The sequence below is a fragment of the Tupaia chinensis genome, unplaced genomic scaffold (assembly GCF_000334495.1).
Source record: "Tupaia chinensis unplaced genomic scaffold, TupChi_1.0 Scaffold000292_1, whole genome shotgun sequence".
Classification (NCBI taxonomy): domain Eukaryota; kingdom Metazoa; phylum Chordata; class Mammalia; order Scandentia; family Tupaiidae; genus Tupaia; species Tupaia belangeri.
Genome location: NW_006159777.1, coordinates 3,209,992 through 3,231,607, shown reverse-complemented (window position 1 = coordinate 3,231,607; position 21,616 = coordinate 3,209,992). Strand labels below are relative to the sequence as shown.

Sequence of the window (21,616 nt, the reverse complement as noted above, 5' to 3'; positions counted from 1 at the left end):
AACATGCACTGCCACGCCGAGCTGAGGCTGAGCACGCCCGGCCAGCTCAAAGCAGCCAGGCGGCGCTACAAGACCTTCATGATCGACGAGATCCTCTCCAAGGAGACCTGCGACTACTTCGAAAAACTTTCCCTCTACTCCGTGTGGCCGTCGCTGGTCGTGCGCCCCAAGCCCTTGCATTCCTGTACAGGTAAGTCGCCCCGCTGGGAGCCTGTGGGCGCCGCAGTGCTCACACCCGCGCGGCTGCCCCTGCTTTCTGACCCCGGGTGAGAGGAGAGGGCCACGGAGTCTTCTCCCGCGCCCCTGCAAGGGGACGAGCGTCGCCAGAGGTGAGCAGTGCAGAGGGACAGCCACTGGGCCCGAGAGGGCCATGCAAGGTGCCTGGCGCAGATCCGAAATGGAGCAGAGGCAGCAGGCCCTGGGCGCCAGCCGCTGGTGAGACACTCGTCGCCTGCCTGGAGGAGACCTCCCTCCTCCCTGCACTACTTTGGTTTCAGTCAGAAAGTTCAGACACTTAACCCAGGGTTCTGCCGGGCTTCAGCTCAAGCTGCCTGGCTTCTCACCTCCAGTTACTTGTCCAACCTCCGCTGTCTCCAGGAAGCTTACAGGGGGGTTAGCACACTCTCCTTACAGCGACCTCCCGCCCTCCTCCGGGAAGGAGTTCCGGCTGTACTTTCTGGTTTGTGGCACAAGTGCAGGAAGTCAACCAGGTTGGTCTTAAGGGCCTAAAATCCGCAGTGGGACAATAAAACACCCTCAGGTCTGGTGTTCTCTATCAGAAGAGCTAAGATCCGTAAATAAAGAGATAATGAATACATTGGAAAAAGTCACGGATTTATGTAGAAACCAACCCAAAGGCGAGAAGCGCCAGGTCTCACGTTATTCCCGGGGTTGGCATTTAGGCTGTGGAATAGGGGTATAGTAAAAGAAGAAAAGAGTGGAAACAATGTTATTAGGAGTTACTATGTTTTCCACTAATGGTAAAAGTGTAATATTTCCAAACCAAAAGGAACTTTGAAGTTAAGTTTGTGGCAGTGGTGGCAAAGGTTAGTGAAACGTCACCCCAGAGCTGCCGGTGCCCGCTGCTTGCCATCCTGTGTTTCTCGTGGTTCTGTTGGTAGTGCCTTTGGGACAACCAGAAAATACGTACTACATACACGTGGAGAAGTCCTTCCACAGGCAGTTGGCGCCTTCATGTACCTAGTTAAAAATGAACGCGGTATTCAGGGCCACCTTTTAAAAGGAAGTTTGTCTGTGAGGTGGAATTCGGCCTGTTCCCACGGCCTGCTCTCAGCCTTGTGAGACTGAATTTTAAAAACCAGGAAATTCTTGAAACAGGGAACAGTAAGAAACGTAGAAAAGGTTCTAAAAGCTCTGAAAGTTTCAACCTTGGGCTTGATGTTTTTGCATCTGTGTGCCCACCAGGTGTGGGCTCTTGGAGGAAGAGGGCAGGCGGGCTGAACCTTATTTTGACAACCAATGGTCGTGACAGTAATTGCAAGCCCTCAGCGGGGGAAGAGAGGCTTTGTGTCCGTCATAAATCTCAGTGCTCCTGGATGAGACTTCGCCTACTCAAGGTTTCTGGAAGAAAACAAAAAGGCTTCTCCTAGGTGCCTACGTAGAGTGACTTTGCCCACGTTCATTCGAAGGGAGCTTTTCCTGGCCTATAGGCGGCACGGAATTGGATCGCAGGAGACAACACGCCTGAAAGAGTAATAAACAGCCTCAGAAATTAGTCACCCACCCAGTCACGGCCGAGGAAGCTCTGTGTTCACTGCACCTCGTGTGAGAAATAAATCAAAGGCGAAGAACACGATTCATCTGTGGTGAAGGCTGAGCGTGGTCGTCCCTCTGGGCTTCTCCCGGCTCCTTGCTGGGTCCAGGCAGAGGGTGGTCGATGGCGGTTTTCTTGCCTAGTCTCGCTCCAGAGCTCTCCTCCTTCAGGTTGTTCTTTTGAAAACGTGTCGGGATTTTGCTCTATTGAGATTTAAAATACAGAAACCAAGACCTGCCCGTGGAAGAAAGCCGTGACAAGTGGCTACAGGAGCTCATCCTTTCAGACCCAAGCCTCCGGTGGGCTGACGGTTCCAGTCAGAGCCTGCGTGTATGAGATCGTGCGAATCCATTAGTGACTTCTCGGAGTTTTGCAAATACTGTATTTCAAAGCATTTTTGTTTTTAAGTTACATGAAGGATCAAAATCTTAGATTACATGGATATATTTTTATTAATTAAAAAGGACAGTAAGTTTCTGGTATCCATAATAAAACTGTGTGTACATGGATGTATGTCTATGACTGCGTGTGCACATAGGTACATAAATACTAGATACATAAATGCTAGATACTTCGGTACGTAAATACCAGCTAGACAGCTGGGTGAGGTAAACCTTCGGAGCTCTCGGTGGAACCGATGCACACAAAGTTCAACTGAGTGGTTGCGAGAAAGGCACGTGTGCAATGAAGAGTACTGAACTGTTTCAACCTTTGGTTTGCCAAAGGTTTAAATAACTCTCACAGTACTGGCCAGTGTCAGGTAAAACTAATGAAAAGTAAGGTAGAAAATTGCCTTGGAATTAAGAAAAAGTTTGGCATACATGAGAAATGCATAGAATTAGGGTGGGGAAATAAACCTGCAGTATTTAAAACCTCTATGTAATCGAGCGTTCCCTGTTGTTTAAATTCAGTAAGCCAAATGCCAACTCATGGTACTGAATCTCCTTAGGCAGAATGTGTGTTCAAGTAAACGGAGAAATGAGAATGTTTCTCATCAGATAACACCTGGCAGTGACTTATTACGAATGCACAGACCCTGACGGGATGCTCACCGTCACAAAAACACTGTTTACTTTACCAGGTCTTCTCTGATTATCAATGCAGTCATTTCAGTTCTAGAAGGCAGTCTACATTTCTCTAAGTCCCTGTAGGTCTCTTACCTCGTTGAAGTAGACATTGGAAAAGGGAATCCTTTCCTTCTAACCCTAATTAAGGGAGACTTTATCATGACATTTAAAATGAAAGATATTAAGCCTAAAAAAAGCCTTGTTTTGGAAAAATATTGTTATTTGGACCGTGCGTGAGAAGTAGATGTGTTTAGAATTAACTTGGTGTGTGTAACAGAGTGATCTTCTTTTAAATCAGTAACTATAATCTCCATCCAGACGGGAACCTTCCGCCTTTCAGAGCAGTAAGGTCGTCTCGTAACAGGAGAATGCTGACAGTGTTTGAAAAGACCAAGACGGAGGTGCACTTTCTGCCCGCATTGCACTTGGGGTGCTTTTTTTCCCCTGGTTGTCATGAATGTTCCCTGCTGGAAAAGCCACCGGACAGAGCTGGCTTCTCAGGGGGCATACGCTGCAGCGCTGTCGGCACCGTCACGCTGAAGGCTCTGCCTTTCAGTCTACAGTTAAGAAATAGGCAGTTTCCAAATTTGAGAAGTATCTGGAAAAAAAGAGTAACTTGCTCCACAAAAACAAGGCTGCAAACGAGTCGCCCTGAGTTTTCACAGGAGGGTACCGACAAGCAAGCCGGCCGTGCTGACTACTCGACCAGCGCCCTTTACTACGGGAGCCGAGACTGAGCCTCCGTGAGCACGTGCGTGTTTGTGGGCGGGTGGCTTTTCACAGCCCGGGACTCGCCATTTGTTCAGTTACAACCCGCAGTCAGTCCTCTCCCTCGCCCGGCGGCCTGGCAGGACGGCTCGGCCAGGTCTGCTGGCGCCGGTCAGCGGTCAGTCCTGCGGGGCTGACAGTGACGCCTCAGAGCGGGAAGGGGCCATGGAGGTCAGAGACTGAGCTCCTCGCCGAGAGGTCCCTCCTGTGCAGGGCCAGGGCATGACCATGCTGCAGCGGAGTTTTAGACCCTCTTGTCAGGGACCCCGAAACCAGGAAGACTTTTCAGCTTGGTTACACACTCGGGACAAACCTGGGCAGTCACACCCTGGGGATGGTCAAGCAGCCAATTAAAAGGGGCATTTGGGGCAGGGTGGCATTGAGAACATTTTATCCTTTGGCGGGTCCAAGAGAAACACGTTCTGTGGGGTGGTGTCCTTGGGTGCGTTTGTACCTCGGAGCCGGGGTGTCATGCCAGTGAAAAATGAAAGGCGGTCCGGATGTGTGCCACGTCCCAGAGCTGGGGAGCTGTGCCGGCTTCCTGCACCCCCCGGCTCCGGTGACTCCGAACCGCAGCTGGGTCTTTGTTCTTTTAGTTGGAGACCAGAACTGGTAGGATCTAGGGAACCCGAGACCTGGGCCCTGGAATGTTAATGGAGGATGTAAACCAGGGTCTGGGAAAATGATCGTTATCAACACGCATTTGTCTTTCTGCCAGAGAAACACAGGCTTTTATTAGCCATTACTCATAGCGGCTTTGGTTCCCATTCGTAAATAAGTCGAGGGACGCCAGGAGCCGGGACTCCTCCACGTCCGTCATGTTTGGACTTGAGCTCTTTGAGGGTCCTTGGCTGCCGGCTTGTTACCCCTGAAGTTGGTAACCCCTTCCTCCGATGGAGATGCCGCGACCCCTCAGGAATCGGTTTTAACTGTGAACAGTGGGTCAGCATGTCTCCTCTGGCTCCCGTTTTTCTAATACGAAATGGAAAAATGATTTGAAATTTGATTCACAAGGTAGAATGCCTCTTCTAATGTCTATCATCTTCAGTAGCATTTGTTTCAGTTATATAATTTGAAAAATATTAATGTTTGTTAGTTATGGCATGCAATTGAGTTCATTGTGTTTAAGCTTATTCTAAACTTTTTTTTTTTTTTTTTTTTTTTTTTTTTTTTTTTTTTTTAATACTGGAGACCATATGCGTGCACCAGAGAGAGAATCCCCACAGGGACCTGGTCGTACTGGGGTTCTTTCTCCTCCAGTTGGCCATCCCAGCAGGGTCCTGGACGTGCACACATGTCCCAGAATGTTCTTCCTGACTGGCTGGGACTCGAACCCTGGCGGCCACGTGGGATCCGGCTTCCTATGTGCAGTGCTTAACTGCTGCTCTGGGTGCTCATGCCTGTTCTCAAGCTTGACTAGCAGTTGGGGTGTTTTCAAATCCCCCTAAACTATATGTGGAGCCCGTGCCACGCCCTTCCTTGTTCTCTGGAGAATCTGACCTGCAGTTTGAGATCGGGAGAGAGGAGCGTTTGGACAGTTTAATACTTTTGCTTGCCACTGGGAGTTCCCTCTGAACTCCACGGGAAGGGTGTTATCCCCAGCGAAGCTGTCAAATTAACCTTGTTACACTCAGCCCCGAAGAAACTGGATACGTGGGCCTTTGAATGAAGCCGACTGCCTACCGGTGTGCTGGGTTCCTGGTATCCCTGCTGGTTCTACCAGGGGACTTCAAAAGTTCGTGGGAAATAGAATTCAAGCGTGAATTCGTTTCAGTACCGAAAGTTGAAATGTATGCACGTTTTCTATAGCATATTCCAGGAACTTTTTGAGGACTCCCTCACGCTTTGGGGTTGCAGGTCGAATCTGTGATTTGGGCATGGGAGTATAAGGTTATCTATTTCAGTGTACTCTAGGGATTGAGCTGAAACGGCCAGTGAGCAGTATCTCCCAGGTGTCCATGCAAGAGGTAGGAAAAGAAACACTATAAAATAGGACAGTGGCACAGAGGTGACACGCAGTGCCCGTGAGGCTCAGCCCGATGGGAAGGTCCCTGGCTGGCATCCGGACACCTCCCTGAGCACTCCGGGCACTTGTTAGACCAGCATCGTGAGGTGGCGTTTGCACTGTGCTTTGAGGTCAGGCAGGAGGACACCCAAGATGGTAGTTCGGATGGTCTGAGAGGGCTGATTTGTGTTCGGCTGTGAACACGTGGTGGGTACCGTAGAGTCCACACCGCTGTCCTGGCCAGCCTTCCTGCCCCAGAGCAAAGGTCCTGGACAGAGTTGTGGTCCTGTAGCTGAGCCCGAGGACTGGCTCCCAATGGGAAAGAAGGTCACCGGCAGCGAGGGCCTGCGGGCGTGTAGGTTGGAAGCCTCTGTTTGCACCTCTCCTGGAGAAGGCTGTTTCACACTCATTTGGGGGAGGTGGCTCGAGAGAGCTGCCTGGCCCCCACCTGGGACCTCGCTCAAGCCCGCGCGTGCTCACAGAATGGTTGCAACCAGTCCACTGTGGTGACACAGCAGGGACAGAGAGGACAGGCAGTGTGCTCGCGAAGACTTCACATGCCGAGAAGCCACAGACCTGGGATGGGGGCTCTCCCCCACAACACGGACGGCAGAATCATAGTTAGTGTTAGGATTTATTAAGAATGGGGTTCAGATCATGGCCTTGTACAAATGTGTGGTGGCAATTCACATAAATGCTCTCCAGGAAAAGAGGGTTTTCGTTGTTGTTTTTAGGTAGAATACGTTTGCAAACCCTCAGGATTTAAGTTATTTTTATTGCTGTTTAATAACAGTTAGAAAAAAAAAGTCTTGTTAAGATAAATGCTCTAAATAAAAACACAGTTAATTTTCCATTACAGAGTCTAATTACTCATCAGCAGCAGGTACTTTTATATGGCAATTTAACTTCTCGAAAGTGGAAACTTGGCATGCATTTAAGGAAGAAAGCCATGCCCTAGATAGATAGCAGGAGACGGCGTAATTATATTTGGGATGGTTAGATCTACGCTGACTGGTCCCGCAGTGAGGCAGGACAGGGCCTCCTGTTGGCCTCACTGGGAAGGGCTCTGGTTTCTTTAGCGCTCACTGGACTGAACTTGGAGAGAGCGCTGAGCATGAGCTGATGTGCAAGGACACCTGCGGAGCGCCCCCACCCCCAGGTACAGCCAGGCCAGGACCTGGCAGGCTGGAGGACGGTTCTGGCACTTCCTAGCTCCATCGGCAGAGCTCATAGAGCAGAGCGTGGCCTTCCTCCAAGAAAAGGTCCCCCCTGCCACTGCAGGAAGAGCTGGCCCAGGAGACCTCGCAGGCCGAGCACACCGCCGCAGGGCACCCGCGGCTTCCTAGCCATCTGTCTCTACTGCTCGCTAGCTCGTCCTGGGAACCTGTCCTGTGTGCATCAAGGACAACTGGCTGCCTCCTCGGTGATGTCCACGCCCTGGGTCAAGATTAAAAAACACCCCGAACTAATGTACTTGAAGAGTGATATGATGACAACTGTCCTTTTACGTCTCTCGGTCAAAGATCACGTACAAAGGGGAGATGGGCTTGGGGCTGTTGGAACTCCCTGAAATCATGGCTGGACCGTCATCCCAGGAGAGACCTGGTCAGGGCAGGTCCCTGCTCCCCTCCACCTGCCAGCCTCCACCGCCTTCCTCCCTCTTCCACTGAATTATTCTCACTCTGTGACTCTCGCATCGCTGAGACTCTGGATCATGGTCATTTCACAGTGACGTCAGGTCACAGTGGATTGAAGGAAGTATTGCCGTGATGCCTGGTTTCAGCAGTGCCTGGGGGAGCCCGCTCTGCACGTCCCCTAATGGCAGCCTAGAAACAATGGCGTGCCGGCAGGTCTCCTAGTCTTGGGGAAGTACCTGGGCGAGGATCGCTGCTGAGACTCCGTTTTCTGAGTTCTGCAGCATTTATGCAAAGGAGCCAGCAACCCGGGAGAAGTGTCCCCAGCCTTCCGTGCACACACCAGCCACTAAGGGTAGCAGTGGCTTTTTATTGCATAACGTGTCACAGGCACCGGAGGAGGGCTGTTTGATCAGCTTCAAAACATCCTTCAGAGATAAGTATTATTAGTGTTATTATTTATTTCCTTCATAAGAGGAGTTCTTTGACAAGAAACCATGTCACAATCCTCCTGCCCCAGTCTGCCAGTTAACTAGGTAGGTGTGTGCCTCCATGCCTGGCCTGTTTTAGGTTGGGCTGGGAATTGAACCCGGGCCTCCCATGTGGCTTCAGCCTCCAGGAAGCAGCATCTTAGCAGTGCGTGCCACTGCAGCTGAACCAAGATAGTGAATACTGTGTCCCATTTAATAATGGGGAGCCTGAGAATTGGGAGTCAGAGGGTAGAGAGCTCTTACCAAGCAGTAAGAAAAACGCAAGCAGAAGAATGGGCAGAAGCTGCAGCAGGCACCGCGTTCGTGGCAATAAAGACCTGGAAGGGCGATATGCATAAAAGGGTGCTCAGCCTCCCTGGGAGTTGGGAAAACCCAGATGCCATCTGGATACGGTCTCATACCCATCAGATAGGCAAATAGTAAGGAACCTACCAGTATCAGCTGACGACAGGATGTGGAGCAACAGACACTCTCGAACCCCAGCAGTGGGAGGGCTATTTGGTACCAGTATCTTGGAGAGCGGTTTGGCAACACCTGGTAAAGGTGCAGTGCACACACCCGCAGCCCAGCAGCTGCACCCTGAGAGGTGCTTGTGACAAGGACACGAGTCTATGGATGCCCGTTTCTGTGTTGTTTAGGTTACGGAAAAACCAAAAATAATCCAACCGCCTTTTCAGAAGGGAAGAGAATAAAACAATACGTGCTGAATTCATGGGATAAACTTCTATGCAGTGATTACAATAAATGACTCAAATCTACGTGCGTTAACGTGGATCGATCTTAGAAATACAATGCTGACAGGTCGTGGGCTGACTCTGTCTGGTGTCATTTGTAGAGTGACTGAAACCATGGAGGCCTGGGGGGGGAGTGCTACCCTCGGGTTTTATTTCCCTAGGTGGTAACCTGTTCCAGAAGTGAGCAAAGGCAAAGAGGGCCAGGCATAGGCAGGACAAAACGCAGTCACGGGTCACAGGGCCATGACGCCAGTCGCTGTACTTTGCTGTGTATTTGAACGTTTTCATAACATAAACGCTGAACAGTGGTCGTACGCAGGACCACACGTACACTTGAAGCCCTAATCTTGCGGAACTTTGACGGCCTCCAGCGTCTCCGTCCTGAAGTGAGCTGTTAATACAGAGCTGGCTGTGCACGGTCTCACAGTGGGGAGGAGGGCTGTGCAATTAAACCGTTGCAGCGCACACCAGGCGACCACTGCCGTTCTGAGATGGGCTTGAGAGTCTTACAACCCTCCTGTGGCTGGTGGGGACATGATTCCCAGCAGGATAACGCTGCCTCACCTGCAGTGCTTCAGCGAGTGGGCCGATGGGCTCGGAGCTGGGCACTCACTCTTGAAGGAATTATTGGTGAAGTGTTTAGTCCCCCCCACCAAATATGCACCCATAGACATGCGAGAGGGAAAGGTTAGGGTTTGTTTTTCCTCTTTGATGATGTTTGAAATGATAGTAAACTGGGGGCTGGCAGGTGGCATGACGGTTAGGCTGCTGGACTCCCACAACACAGCTCAAGTCCCAGACCGGCTGGGTTGCTTTCTCGTTTCTCTCTCTTTCTCTGTGTCTCTCTCTGGTGAGCATATGTGCCCTATAGCAAAATTTAAAAAAAAGAATAATGATAATGTTAAATTAAATTAAATAATTCTTTTAAAAGTATTCTTTAAAAAAGGTAAGTCCCCGATGTGAGAAACCACCCGCGGATGTGGTGGGGTTACCCTACCTTAACTTTTGGCCAGTGGCCCGTGGGTGTGTCTAGCAGGTTAATTGACAGAAATCTTCCGGGTGGCGTGGCTGAATACTAAGAATCCGAAAGTGTTCCCAGGGAGCTCTTCAGCAGGGAAGGAGAATCACATTGGCATGTCATCTGTCTGGGTTCTTCTTAAATTCTGCAACTATGAGTTGATGTAAAAACTTTGGTGTGTGGTGACCAAGACTGGTGGAAAATATGAGAACCATTGCCATGGTGGCCCCACAGAGATGACCCTTACCAGCAAGGAGCAGCATGCTGTTGGTGGGAGGAGTTAACCCACTCCACACCACTCGGAACAACGGCTGTGCGACAGAGGCTTCAGTCCCAATCCTAACAGTCAAGACCATTTTCTTTTCTCTGCAAAATAACCCCACTTTAGAAATGTTGCTTTTAGGGACCAGCAGTTAGCATAATGGCTATGTTGCTGGACTCCCATGTAGTCGACTGCGGTTCAAGTCCTGGACCCAGTGGCTTAAACTTATGCCAGGCGTGTGTGCGTGCGTGCCCAAGATCATGGGGGGAGAATGGAGAAGGGATTGCAGCGTGGCCATCCCCCTGGGGGGTGATTTCTCTCTCTGACGATAACGATAAAGCTGTTCCTGAGCAGCCAGGCAGCAGTGTGTGAAGACGAAGGTGCAGAGCTGCGTCTGGCACGCTGAGGTCTACTCCCTGCTGGCCACTGACAGCCTCACTGTCCCATCTTCTCTTTGGATGTCACAGGGACTTCAAAGTGGTTATGGGCAGATGGATTGCAAGTACAAGTTTATTTCGATATTTAAAAAATTTCAAAATTCTTGCATAGTTTTTCAACCACACGCATTTCCACGAACTTTTTGAAAGACCTGTTCTCTCCCACCATGTATTTGGGAGAAGACGAGCGAGTACTTAGGCTGCCCTGAGTAAATTTTAAGAACGTTCCACTGGGGGCGGTGAGTGGGTAGAGAAGGACAGCGAGAGAGCAAATAGGCCTGACGTCAGTGGACACAGAAGCGGCTCAGTACCTGCTGATGACGCGTGTGCAGCATTCTCAGCTGGTCTGAGTGTTTCACATCGGGTAAGTTCTTTACAAGCCAAATAATATATAGTGATTGAATGTTTTAAAAAATAATGAGAATAAATAATAATAATCTGAAAAAAACAAAAAGCTATTTGAGGATGATGATGTGGATAGTAACGTCTTTGTCCTGACCGATATGTGTGGTAATCCTGCTGGGAAAAGAAATGTAATACTCTGTAAAGATAGATGTGATTCAATGTAGCATAAACAAGATTATGATAATAATAAATAAAATAAAACGCTTAAAAAAAGGAATGTTCCACTGAGACCAGCGGATAGCAGAGTGGTTATGTTGCTAGACTCCCACGTGTCAACTGTGTTTCGAGTCCTGGACCTGCTGGCTTAAAACTCACACCAGGTGCATGTGCGTGCATGCCCAAAATCCTGAGAGAAGAACGGAGAAGAAGGGGTTGTGGTGTGGCCATCCTCCTGGGGGGTGATTTCTTGCTTCCTGTCTCTCTGTCAGGTATATGCGCCCCATAGCGAAAATCTCTCTTTAAAAAACAAACAACAGAAGCCAGTGTCCCCTGAAGGAGAGAGGGAGATGTGTGGTGCAGCTCCATCCTAGGGCCTTTCTCCTTCAGGACCAAGAATACCGCCAAAGTGCGTGGCAGGTCCCCGAGGCTGCTATCCCAGGGTGCCATGGGGGCTCACTGATGCCCTTAGCCTATTGGCCAGTTCTGTGTCACCACGGGGGTGCCACAGCAGCTCACTGACACCCTTAGCCCGTCAGCCAGCTGTGTGTCACTGTGCTCAGCGAGTGTCAAAGCAGCCTGCCTGGGCACGAGCTCCCTTTCTCCTGGGAGGCTGGCACCTGCTGTGTAGCGCGACTAGCCTCCGTGCAGAGCGCAGGTCATTTTGTGGGGCAGGAGAGAAGTCAGGGTAACCACAGATGGAATCACGTGCAGGGCACTATATAGGTGCTCGTGAGCAGACACACCCTGCAACTCCAGGAGACCCTGCACGACAGAGCTGTCGTAGCCACTGCCATCCAGGGAGGGGCTCAGGGGGTGACAGGGGCAAGAAGTTGCACACAAGTGAGGGCAGGGCTGAGGCAGGGCTCAGAGCTGAGGCTGGCCCTGTAGTGAAGATCCGTCCCATGTGTAATCATATTAAAGCTTTTCAACCAGAACGCAAGCCTGCCCCTTCACCTGTAGGCTCTTTAATGCACGTGTGTAACTGTATGAATATAGCATGTCTGTATAGACAGACACATGACAAATACACAGCTTTATGTGCAGGAGTCTCTCCAGGCATCTCACAGCCCTGCAGGGACGAACTGGAACCTGTTAGCTCCTTCACACATGTTTAAGGCCATGAAGGTGCGCCTGCCCTTCCTTCCCTGGGCCGACTTGAGTTTCCGGATGATTCCAGAAGAAATCCAAGAGGAATGTTTTTTTTTTGTTTTGTTTTGTTTTTTTGGCCAGTCTGTGTCTCTTAATTGGAGAATTTAATCCATTGATATTCAATGTTAATATCGATATTTCTAAAAGAGAAAACCGCCCCCCCCGGGGGGGATGGCCATGCCACAATCCCTTCTCCTCCATTCTCCTCTCGGGATCTTGGGCAGGCATGCACACGCGCCAGGCGTGAGTTTAAGCCACCGGGTCCAGGACGCGAACCACGGTCGACTACGTGGGAGTCCAGCGACATAGTCATTACACTAACTGCTGGTTCCCGAGGACTGGGTTTTGGAGGATGTGGGGTGGCAGTGCAGGCTCTTTCTGCCGGCTTGTGGTGCTCAGTCTCCCTGTGTGTGACATTCACAAAGTGCCTTTGGTTGCTGTGTGGCCATGGGCATGGTTCTTTGATTACTGAATCAAGGGAGATTAGGGGTGGAATTCCCATTCATTCATTCACACATTCACTTTTTATTATTATGAACTGGAGGGAGAAGGCTTAGCAATTAAAAGCCAGTTTTTCAGGGAATATTCACTATTAAGCTCAGTGAAAAGAAAAATTTGGCCATTTTGGGGGGATTACATAACAAAATAATAAAGAAGAATATTTTATATCAGATCTAGCTGAACTGAGTGCGTTCTAGGAATCTGTTTTTTATTTTAAGAGAGATTTTTGCAATAGGGCACATGTGCTTGCTGGAAACACAGAGAGAGAGAGAGAAAGCAAGAAATAACCACCCAGTGGGAATGGTCATGCCACAATCTCCTCTCCTCCATTCTCCTCCTGGGATTTTAGGCACACACGCACCTGCGCCCAGCATGAGTTTTGTTTTGTTTTGTTTTTAGAATTATTTTAAAATTTTAATTATTGGGAACCAGCAGTTAGCGTAATGGCTATGTCACTGGACTCCCACGTAGTCGACCGCGGTTCATGTCCCGGACCTGGTGGCTTAAAACTCACGCCGGGCGCGTGTGCATGCGTGCCCAAGATCCCGAGAGGAGAATGGAGGAGAAGGGATTGCGGCGTGGCGCCCCTGGGGGGTGATTTCTCGCTTTCTGTCTCTATGTCTCTGTCTGGTGAGTGCACGCGCCCTATAGCGAAAACCTCTCCAAAAAAAAATTATTTATTTATTTATTCATTCATGTATTTTAACTTGACCAGAGAGAGACTCAGAGAGAGGGAAAGTGAGAAAGCAAGCCACCAGGTCTGAGACTTAAACCATACTCACCCATATGGGAGTGTCCAGCACCTTAACCACTGCACCACCTGCGGGTCCCTCGGCATGAGTTTTAAGCTGCTGAGTCTGGGACTTGAACTATATGGGAGTCCAGCGATGTAACCATTACTCCGTCTGCTGGTCCCTGGAATCTATTTTTGAAAAGCTTACACTGGTTGTAAAGAAGTCATGTTTGGGAGCATTACTCTGGGGAAAAGCGCTGACAGGTGACGTGGAGGTAGTTTGCACCCCATGAGTCAAATACACCGGGCCAATGAGTGGAGCGAGTGATCCCGGCGTATGGGTTTCGAGCCAGGCAGTGCTGGGACTGTCTGCAGGTCCCTTAGCCGCCCCGCACTTGGTCCCCTCGCCTGTAGAAGGAAGATAATGGCTGCACGATGGGCTTCGTCTTCAGCTGAAATGAGGCGAGGTGGGTAAAGCTCTCTGCACAGGTCTTGGCAACGAAGTGTCCGTAATTGATAGCTTCCATTAAAAATAACTATCTTACAATAATAACTTCATCCTGGTCGACTGAAGCACAGTCCCTGAGGGAAAGATTACTGTAATTAGTGAATCAAACTTAAGAAAAATTAAATATCTTTAGAAAACCACTCTCCTGCAGGGCATTCTGGGTCGTGTGTGAAGCGGCTGTCTTCGGTGGCCCTGCCGCCTGGGTGGGCCGGGAGTTGTTTGCGTTCGTCTAGGAGTAGGTCTGTTTCATTCCTCCCACCTCCCCGATTTATAATGTGAATTCAGAATTATATCAATTCATAAGTGAGGGACACAAACAGGTTGCTGCTACAGCCTCACAAAATGTGCTTTGTTGCTCGATGTTTTACGAGACCTGCTCAGGCTGTTGCCCCTAGGCAATGTTTCATCACGCAGCTCCATGCGCGGGAACTCTCCGGAGGTGGCCGCTTCTCAAGTTTGACTCTTTCCTTCTCTGCAGAGCAGAGTTAAGGATCATCTTCCTTCCTTTCTTTCTGGAGCATTGCTGTGCTTTCCAGAGCTCTGAGAGAAAGATTACTCCGCTGGGACTCTTCTCTGTGTAGGTGGTGTGGAAAGAGGAAGGGCCCCAGGGATTCAGAGCACCTTTCAAATGAAGTCCCTGCTTTCCAGCTCTTCTTTTATTATTATTATTATTTAACTGTAGAGCTTGTTTATTTCTTCCATGAGTGAGAGAAACAGAGAGAGAGAACCCCAGCAGGTCTTAATGCTGCGGGTGTGGGCACACACCCTGGGACCGGGGGAGGCTTGGACCCTGGTGGGTCAGCCTGGCAAGATGGCTTTGCTGCCAGGCCGCCACCTGCTCCAGTCGCTCGGCTCCCTTGTCACCCAGGGGACAGGGGATGGCTTCTCCCTGGCTGGTGGGGCCGGCGAAGCCCACATTCTCCGAGGTAATGATGGGTGATCGTTGTGCTGAGAGGTGACACAGAAGAGTTCGGTGTGGATTTTTCTGGAGTTGCTTTCTCAGTGAACCCCTGGCTCCGTAGGAAGTCACACACTGACTGACGCTGCCTCCGTGGCTCCCCTCTGGGGTGGGAGCCTTCTCTCACCCGGTCTGGTCCGAAGGAAGCCCCGTGGCAGGGGTGCACACCTCCCGGACGGTTTGCTCAGACGTCTCCTGCGTGCAGTCTGGGTGGCCTCATCAGGTCTGGGCGGTGGGCCCAGGAGGAAGGGAGTGGGTGGGAGAGGACAGCTGGGTGGCACCCCAGCCACGGCGGAGGACGGCTTACTCGTGGTACGTGCGAACTGTGGACTCCGAAATCTCGGAACTGCCGAGGTAGGACTCACCTGGAGTCTGGATAATGGGCACTGGGTGAACGTATCCTGTTAAACCCGTGGACTCAGAAAAACAAAACGCGATGGTGCCCTGGCAGAGGGGCTGGGAGAGGGCCATCCCAGTCGGGAGTGAGGCGTTGGAGTAGACCAGAGCAGCTGCTGAGGCGCGGACCGAGATGCTCCGTGCTTGTCCCTGGAGAAAAGACCCCAAACCAGAATGGAGTACTTCGCCGTGGAGACGCCGGGAGATCCGTGCTCATCCTGAGAAGTCCTGCTGACCGGCGGTGACTCCTGATCGGGCAGTGGCCAGCCCACGCAGCCAATTATATCGCTTGATCGGGTGATGCATTAAGAATGTATCAAGAATTTCGACAACCCGGGAACCAGCAGTTAGCGTAATGGCTTATGTCGCTGGACTCCCACGTAGTCGACCGCGGTTCGCATCCCGGACCCGGTGGCTTAAAACTCACACTGGGCATGTGTGCGTGTGTGCCCAAGATCCCGAGAGGAGAACGGAGGAGAAGGGATTGCGGCGTGACCATCCCCCCTGGGAGTGATTTCTCGCTTTCTGTCTCTCTGTCTCTCTCTGTCTGTCTGGCGAGCGCACGCGCCCTATAGCGAAAAACCTCTCAAAAAAAAGAAAAGAATTTCGACAACCCGAGTCACCAAAGATGATCCTGACTGCACCATGATGAAGGACCAGCAGCCACACCCAGTGGTGGAAGCGCATGCGCCCGGTGCAGGGCAGAGGGGAGCCGAGCATCAGAAACTGCCTCTCCGGCTTCCGCCAACCAGTTCAGCAATCCCTCAATGCCCCAGTTCTTGCTGTTGATGAAACAAGACCTTCCTTCCCAGGAAGTGGGCAGGAGGGACAAGTCTAGGGAGGTCCATCCATTGCTTTGGAAGGACAAAGGCTGAAGGCCACGCAGACACTATAAAGGGTGGCCAAGCAGTCTCCACGCAGTTAGGTATCCTTGCTGCGTCTTTGTGACAGCTGGACTGGGGTGGCCGAGCAGTCTCCATGCAGTTAGGTATCCTTGCTGCGTCTTTGTGGGCAGCTGGACTGGGAGCCGGCTATCGGCTGGCCCCACTACTGTTCTACTGCCACAATCGAAGCCATTTTTAAGAAGTTGACTTATTTGTTTCTTCCACGAAGCATGAAGAGGCAGGGTGCCCAGCCCTGTCAGGCTCCTCCTCCAGGCTCAGCCAGCCAGGATCAGGGCACACATGGGCACAGCTGGCATGCCAGGGAGGGCCCAGGAGGCCAACCCAGGACTTTTTCCATGGGAGTCTGATTGTGTTAGTGCTGTGCTGTCACCTGGCCCCTAAGAATGCTGCAAATGGTTGAAAAGAAATCAAAACAATACTATTGCATGACATGTGAAATTATATGAAATTTACACACTGGTACACAGTTATAAAACTTGAACGCTGAAAAATGGGATCTCACATGTAACTGCAGTTCAAATTACAGTTATAAAACTTGAACGCTGGCGAATGGGATCTCACATGTAACTGCAGTTCAAATCCCGGGTCTGGTCAGCCTGAGACATACCAGGCACGTGCATGAGAGCCCAGGACCCCACAGGATAGAGGGCTGGAGGGTGAGGCCAGACCTTGCAGAGGTTGCCCCTCCCCCCATTCTCATGTGTGCACACACCTGCTCCATGTTGAATAAAGAAAAATCATTAAAAAATGTTCTTGTAACACAGCCATGTGCTGGCACGCCCAGCACCCGGGGCAGCTCCTGGGCTGTGACAGCCAGGGGTCCAGCTGAGGGCCCACGAAGCCTAGGCCTTTAGTCTCCACCCTAGCAGGAAAAGCTTGCCAGCGCCCGAGTTGGTCTGCTGGAAGCTGACTCCCGAGTTATGAAATAGGGTTATTATCGATCCACAGCATCTGAAGTCATCCCAGGCCTCCAAACCGCCTCCTTTGATCCATCCTAGACCAGGGAGCTGTTGTTATCCCGTGGTGTGGGAGAGGCAGAAATGGCTTTTGGGGGGTGGGGGATTTTGCAATGACTCTTAAGATCAGGCTTTTGGCTCTAAGGGTAAATTTCCAAACCTTTCTAGAAAGGTTTTTCTGCGCCGAGTATTTGCATGAAGTGGTTGGGATCTGACCACAGTAAAGTGGGCAGAATTCAACAGTGTGGTTTTAGGACAGCTCTCTGGGCTGCTCCAAACCTCAGTGGTTTTCCCAGAGGGGATCTGAGAGTGACGACAGGGAGGCTGCGGACATCAGAATTGCGGAGGCTTTTAGTTGGAGCTTGGGGGTGTTTTAAATGCTTCTTGGTAGACTATAACTTGTCACCTCGCCCTAGAATAATAGCAACAATAACAGAAGTTATGCAGTCACACTGCCACAGCCCTGCCCGGAAGGGTCTGCAGAGCCGGGTGACGTCCCCAGTGTACCCTCCGTCTGCTCGTCTATGGTGCCCGCGGGGTCTGCGGCTCTCCCGGCTTGGGAGCTGCCGGGCCACCGAGGGCAGTCGAAGCTGCTGGCTTATGGACACCGCAGTGAGGGGTCGGGGGGCAGCCCTGGAGCTTGGGAAGCCCCCTGGGCCCTAGGAGACATTGAACGCATGTGGCCCTGCTGTAACCCATGGTTGGGGTTCCCACCGGAGCCTGAGCGCCCTTCAGACTCAGCCCTTTCCACAAAAATGGAATTGGCCGGGGCATGCCCGAAGGGAAACCGATCGATATCAGAGGAAGAAATGATTGATATTGGCAGGTGAAATTCCACCTCAAAGAGAAGCACATGTGGCAGAGACAACCCCACTTCTCCTCAGGACCAAAGCTGACGTTGGCAGAACAACCACGGTACCAGCAGCGAGCACTATCGGCACACGCGTGTATACCACGTGCCAGACACTGCTCTGATGGCTTTGCCAGACTCGCTTACCTACTGCCTGGCCAGCCGAGGATGCTCCTGTGTCATTAATGACAGAGACAGGCACAGAGGTGGGGGGCTTTGTGTGGGAGTGTGGAAGAGGATGGGAGATTACGTTCTGGGTTGTGTAGACAGTAACTACATTGAGGGTGGTTGTGCTGCTTTTTCAGGGTGACCAGGACTTGAACCTGGGCCCTCGTGTGGCCTTGGCCTGCCAAGCAGCCGTGTTGGTGCATACCATGGAGGAGAGGTCAGAATTTCTTACTTGGCGACGTAATGCTGGGCACGTGCACTTACACTTACAAATGTCCCAGTTTTCTCTGCGATTTCTGATGGCGTTTGTCATCCAAACCTTTGTTTCGAGGCCCCTGGAAGCGCCCCTAGGATGACTAGGGTTTTTAAGTCATCGCGTTCCTGCAGAGCGGAAGTCCTAGAAGTGCATAGTGTCAGAGGCTGCATGGACAGAGGGGTAAGGACAGGGCCATGGCTCTTGCTTTAAACCTTCTGCTTCCATTCCTAGCTGGATATGACTTAAATAAGCTTTATCTATTGTTAGCAGTTTTTAAAGTTTATGTACTTTATCCATGCAAGAGAGTGCATGTACGCGCATGAGGGGGAGAGAGAAGAGCCCTGACAGGGTCTCGTCAGGATGCCATCCCCTTTCCTGGCCCTCCATGTTGTCAGGACCTTAGACACACTTGTGTGTGCCTGGCCTGTTCTCAGGCGAACCAGGGGACCCAAACCCGCGGAGGGTCATGTGGCTCCCAGCACTGCAGTTCAGTTCGCTACCAGCTGCGCCACCGGGCCTTTAGTATTTTAAAACATGAAATAATGAGCAAATAAAAGCATGCGTACGTGCAGGATGCAAATGGTAACAGTGCGGTAACACTGGCAGGTGCCTGCCATGCGATTTAGGAAGAGCAGGCTTCTGTGGCTGGGGGTGCCCCTGGACACGGCCCCTTCTCCTGTCCTGAGCGCGTCACAGCTCTGCACAGGCTCCGCCTTTGGCTGTGGTTTTGCTGTGGGTTTTGGATACATGCTACCTGTTAAATGGGTTTATTTTAATTTTCCTGTTAATTTATTTTTCTAAAATTGAACAATGATGTGTTTTATTTTTGTTTTCCTAAAAATAAATTTAGGCATTTATTTAAATCACTAGAAAGTAAGTCTTCCCAATTTAACAGTAAAGTTTTCGTCAATATTTTAATAAAACAAATCCATTTTAAACAAGTCCACTTTAAGTAACTCTAGGTAGAATGTGAAGCACTGGGACCAGTAGATGGCGTAATGGTTACATCTCTGGATTCCCACATGGTAGGCCGCGGTTCAAATCCTAGACCTGGTAGCTTGACACTTACGCCGGACACGTGTGCTTGTGTGCCCAAAATCCCAAGAGGAGAATGGAGAAGGGATTGCAGCATGGCCATCACCCCTGGGGTTATTTTCTCACTGTCTCTCTCTCTGTCTCTGTCTCTCTGGTGAGCACACATGCCCTATAGCAAAACTCTCTTTAAAAAAAAAAATGGAAAGTGCTTTCTTCTCTAAATTACACATTGAAGAAGCCTTTTTATCCAGAGCAAACCAAGCATCTGCACTACATAGGTGAAATGGTTTCTGCCACTTGCAGAAAAGTTTTCTTTCTAAAATTTTCAGCTTATAAAGATAGACAGTGAAGCCTTTTTGATGGGGCCAGTAGGTGGTGTGGTAGTTAAGACACTGGACTCCCACATGATCGACCACAGTTTGAGTCCTGGGCATAGTGGCTTGCTTCCTTTCTCTGTCTCTTTCTCTCTCTCTCACTGTTAGTTAAAATAATAATAATATTAATGATAATTAATAAAATGGAAATAAATAATTAAAGAAACATTTTGACGTAATCTACAGAGCTAGGCAAAGGCACAGTGGTTTAGGAAAGAATCTATGTACATTCAGAATTTTTTCTGACTATAAAGAAAGTGAAACTCCAGGCCAGCAGGTGTGGTTGTTAGGATGCTGAATTCTCACATGGCCGACCACAGTTCAAGCCCTGGACCTCCCAGCTTGCCTTTACACTTTGCTTCCCTCTCTTCCTCTCTCTCTTTCTCTCTGGTGAGCATATGTGCCCTATAGCAAATTGAAAAAAAAATTCATTTAATAACATTTTAAAATTTATTAATTTAATAAAATTAAATAATTAATCTTTTTTCTTAAAAATAAAAGAAAGCCAAAGCCAGAGTAATTAGATTACTTCTTCGAAGTCACCCAGGGCCCTCCTGCCTTTCCGACTCAGCTCTCTGTGGTAGCTGCAGGGAATCTAGCGCCATTTCTAAATTAGACATCACACACTTCTTTTCATAAGAATATGTCTTGCTTTGGTGCATCTTCAATTATTTAATACAGGTTTTAAAATAAAGTCACTAGTACAATCTATGTGGGGACTTCGCGACGTTTGTGGAGAAGTGGGGCTGAGTACGAGTCTATGCTGGTGCGAACGCCCTTGACATCTGTGCATAGCCTCTTCGTAATCCGCATTCTTCATGGCCACTTAGGCAACTGCGCGTTCCGTGATAATGTGAGGTTCGATTTTCACACCGCCTTCCTAGGTTGTGGATTGACCTTGCTGAGCTCAGGAAGGGGCTTGCTTGGTTCTGTTGCCTGGCTCCTGGCACTGGCAGCATCCCTGCCATGGCACGGCTGGGCACTTGAAGACCAGCGCTGAGCCCAGAGGGCCCTGGAGTGTGCCCCAGGCCTGGCACGGGCATCCCCACCGCTGGTCCACACTCCACGCTGGGCTCCCCTCTAGGAAGTGGCAGCTTCCCAAGAGGTCTCAGTGAGGGTGCTGGGATTAGGCCGGGTTAGTCAGTGGGTGGCAAGGGCCTACACTGAGGATTGGGCACAAGGCTGGTGGTGTCCTAGGAGCCTTCCCTGGCCCCGTCTCATCCCTGCAGTGCCGCATCCACCTCTGTGCTGCCCCCTCCAGAAACAGCCAGGGTTCAGTAGGGATCAGCAGGGAGTCTGCCCTGCCGGTCCCTAGGAGCTGGGGAGTCCTGTTGCTCTCCCCTAAGGAGCTGGCCAATGGAGTCACGGAGCAGGAGGGTGGCCCGGTGGTACCGCAGCACCCCGCAGGGCTGGGCCATGTGGGAAGGCTCTGGTTGGCATCTGGATGTGCCCTGACCCAGGCTGGCTGGGGCTAGATCATGGCACCAGGCCTCTGTGGGGAGCCTGTCTCTGTCTCCCTGGCTCATGGAGGGGTCAATAAGTTTGAGAGAGAGTGACAGGAACACAGGTCTTGGACGCGGGGTTGACTCCCGCTCCTCGGTGACTGTGGCTAGCTGCCGCGCCTCCCTCCCTGTCTTTCTTCTTTCAGGTTTTGCTGTAGGGCATGTAGGCTTGCCAGAGAGACACAGAGACAGAGAGACGGAAAACGAGAAATCGCCCCCCAATGGAGATGACCACTCTGCAGTCCCTTCTCTTCCTCTCCTTTTGGGATTTTGGGCACGCGTGCACACAGGCCTGGTGTCATTCTCAAGTCACTGGGTCTGGGACTGAAACCGCACTGTCAGCCATGTGGGATCCAGTGCCTTAACATCGGTGCCACCTGCTGGCCCATCTTCCTTTTAAAAAACTTTTTTATTGTTTTATCACCAGAAGGATGTGTGCATGACAGAGGGGCAGAGACAGAGGGAGAAGAAGAAGGCACCCTGGGCCCCAGCCCTTCTCCTCCACTACTCTACTCTCTCAGGATTTAGGTGCATGCTCTTTGCATGCTTTTCGAGCCACAGGAGCTGGGAC

At 50.7% G+C, this 21,616-nt stretch overlaps 1 protein-coding gene across 1 annotated transcript in view; it reads left to right on the top strand.

Annotated features, from left to right (window-relative positions):
* Positions 1-3: 3 nt before the first annotated feature.
* BARX2 (BARX homeobox 2) overlaps positions 4-21,616 on the top strand; it is a 55,929-nt gene continuing 34,316 nt past the window's right edge. Inside the window, exon 1 of the mRNA XM_006150641.3 lies at positions 4-190. Within this exon, the coding sequence (XP_006150703.1) occupies positions 4-190 (187 nt within the window). The remainder of the gene's footprint in view (positions 191-21,616) is intronic.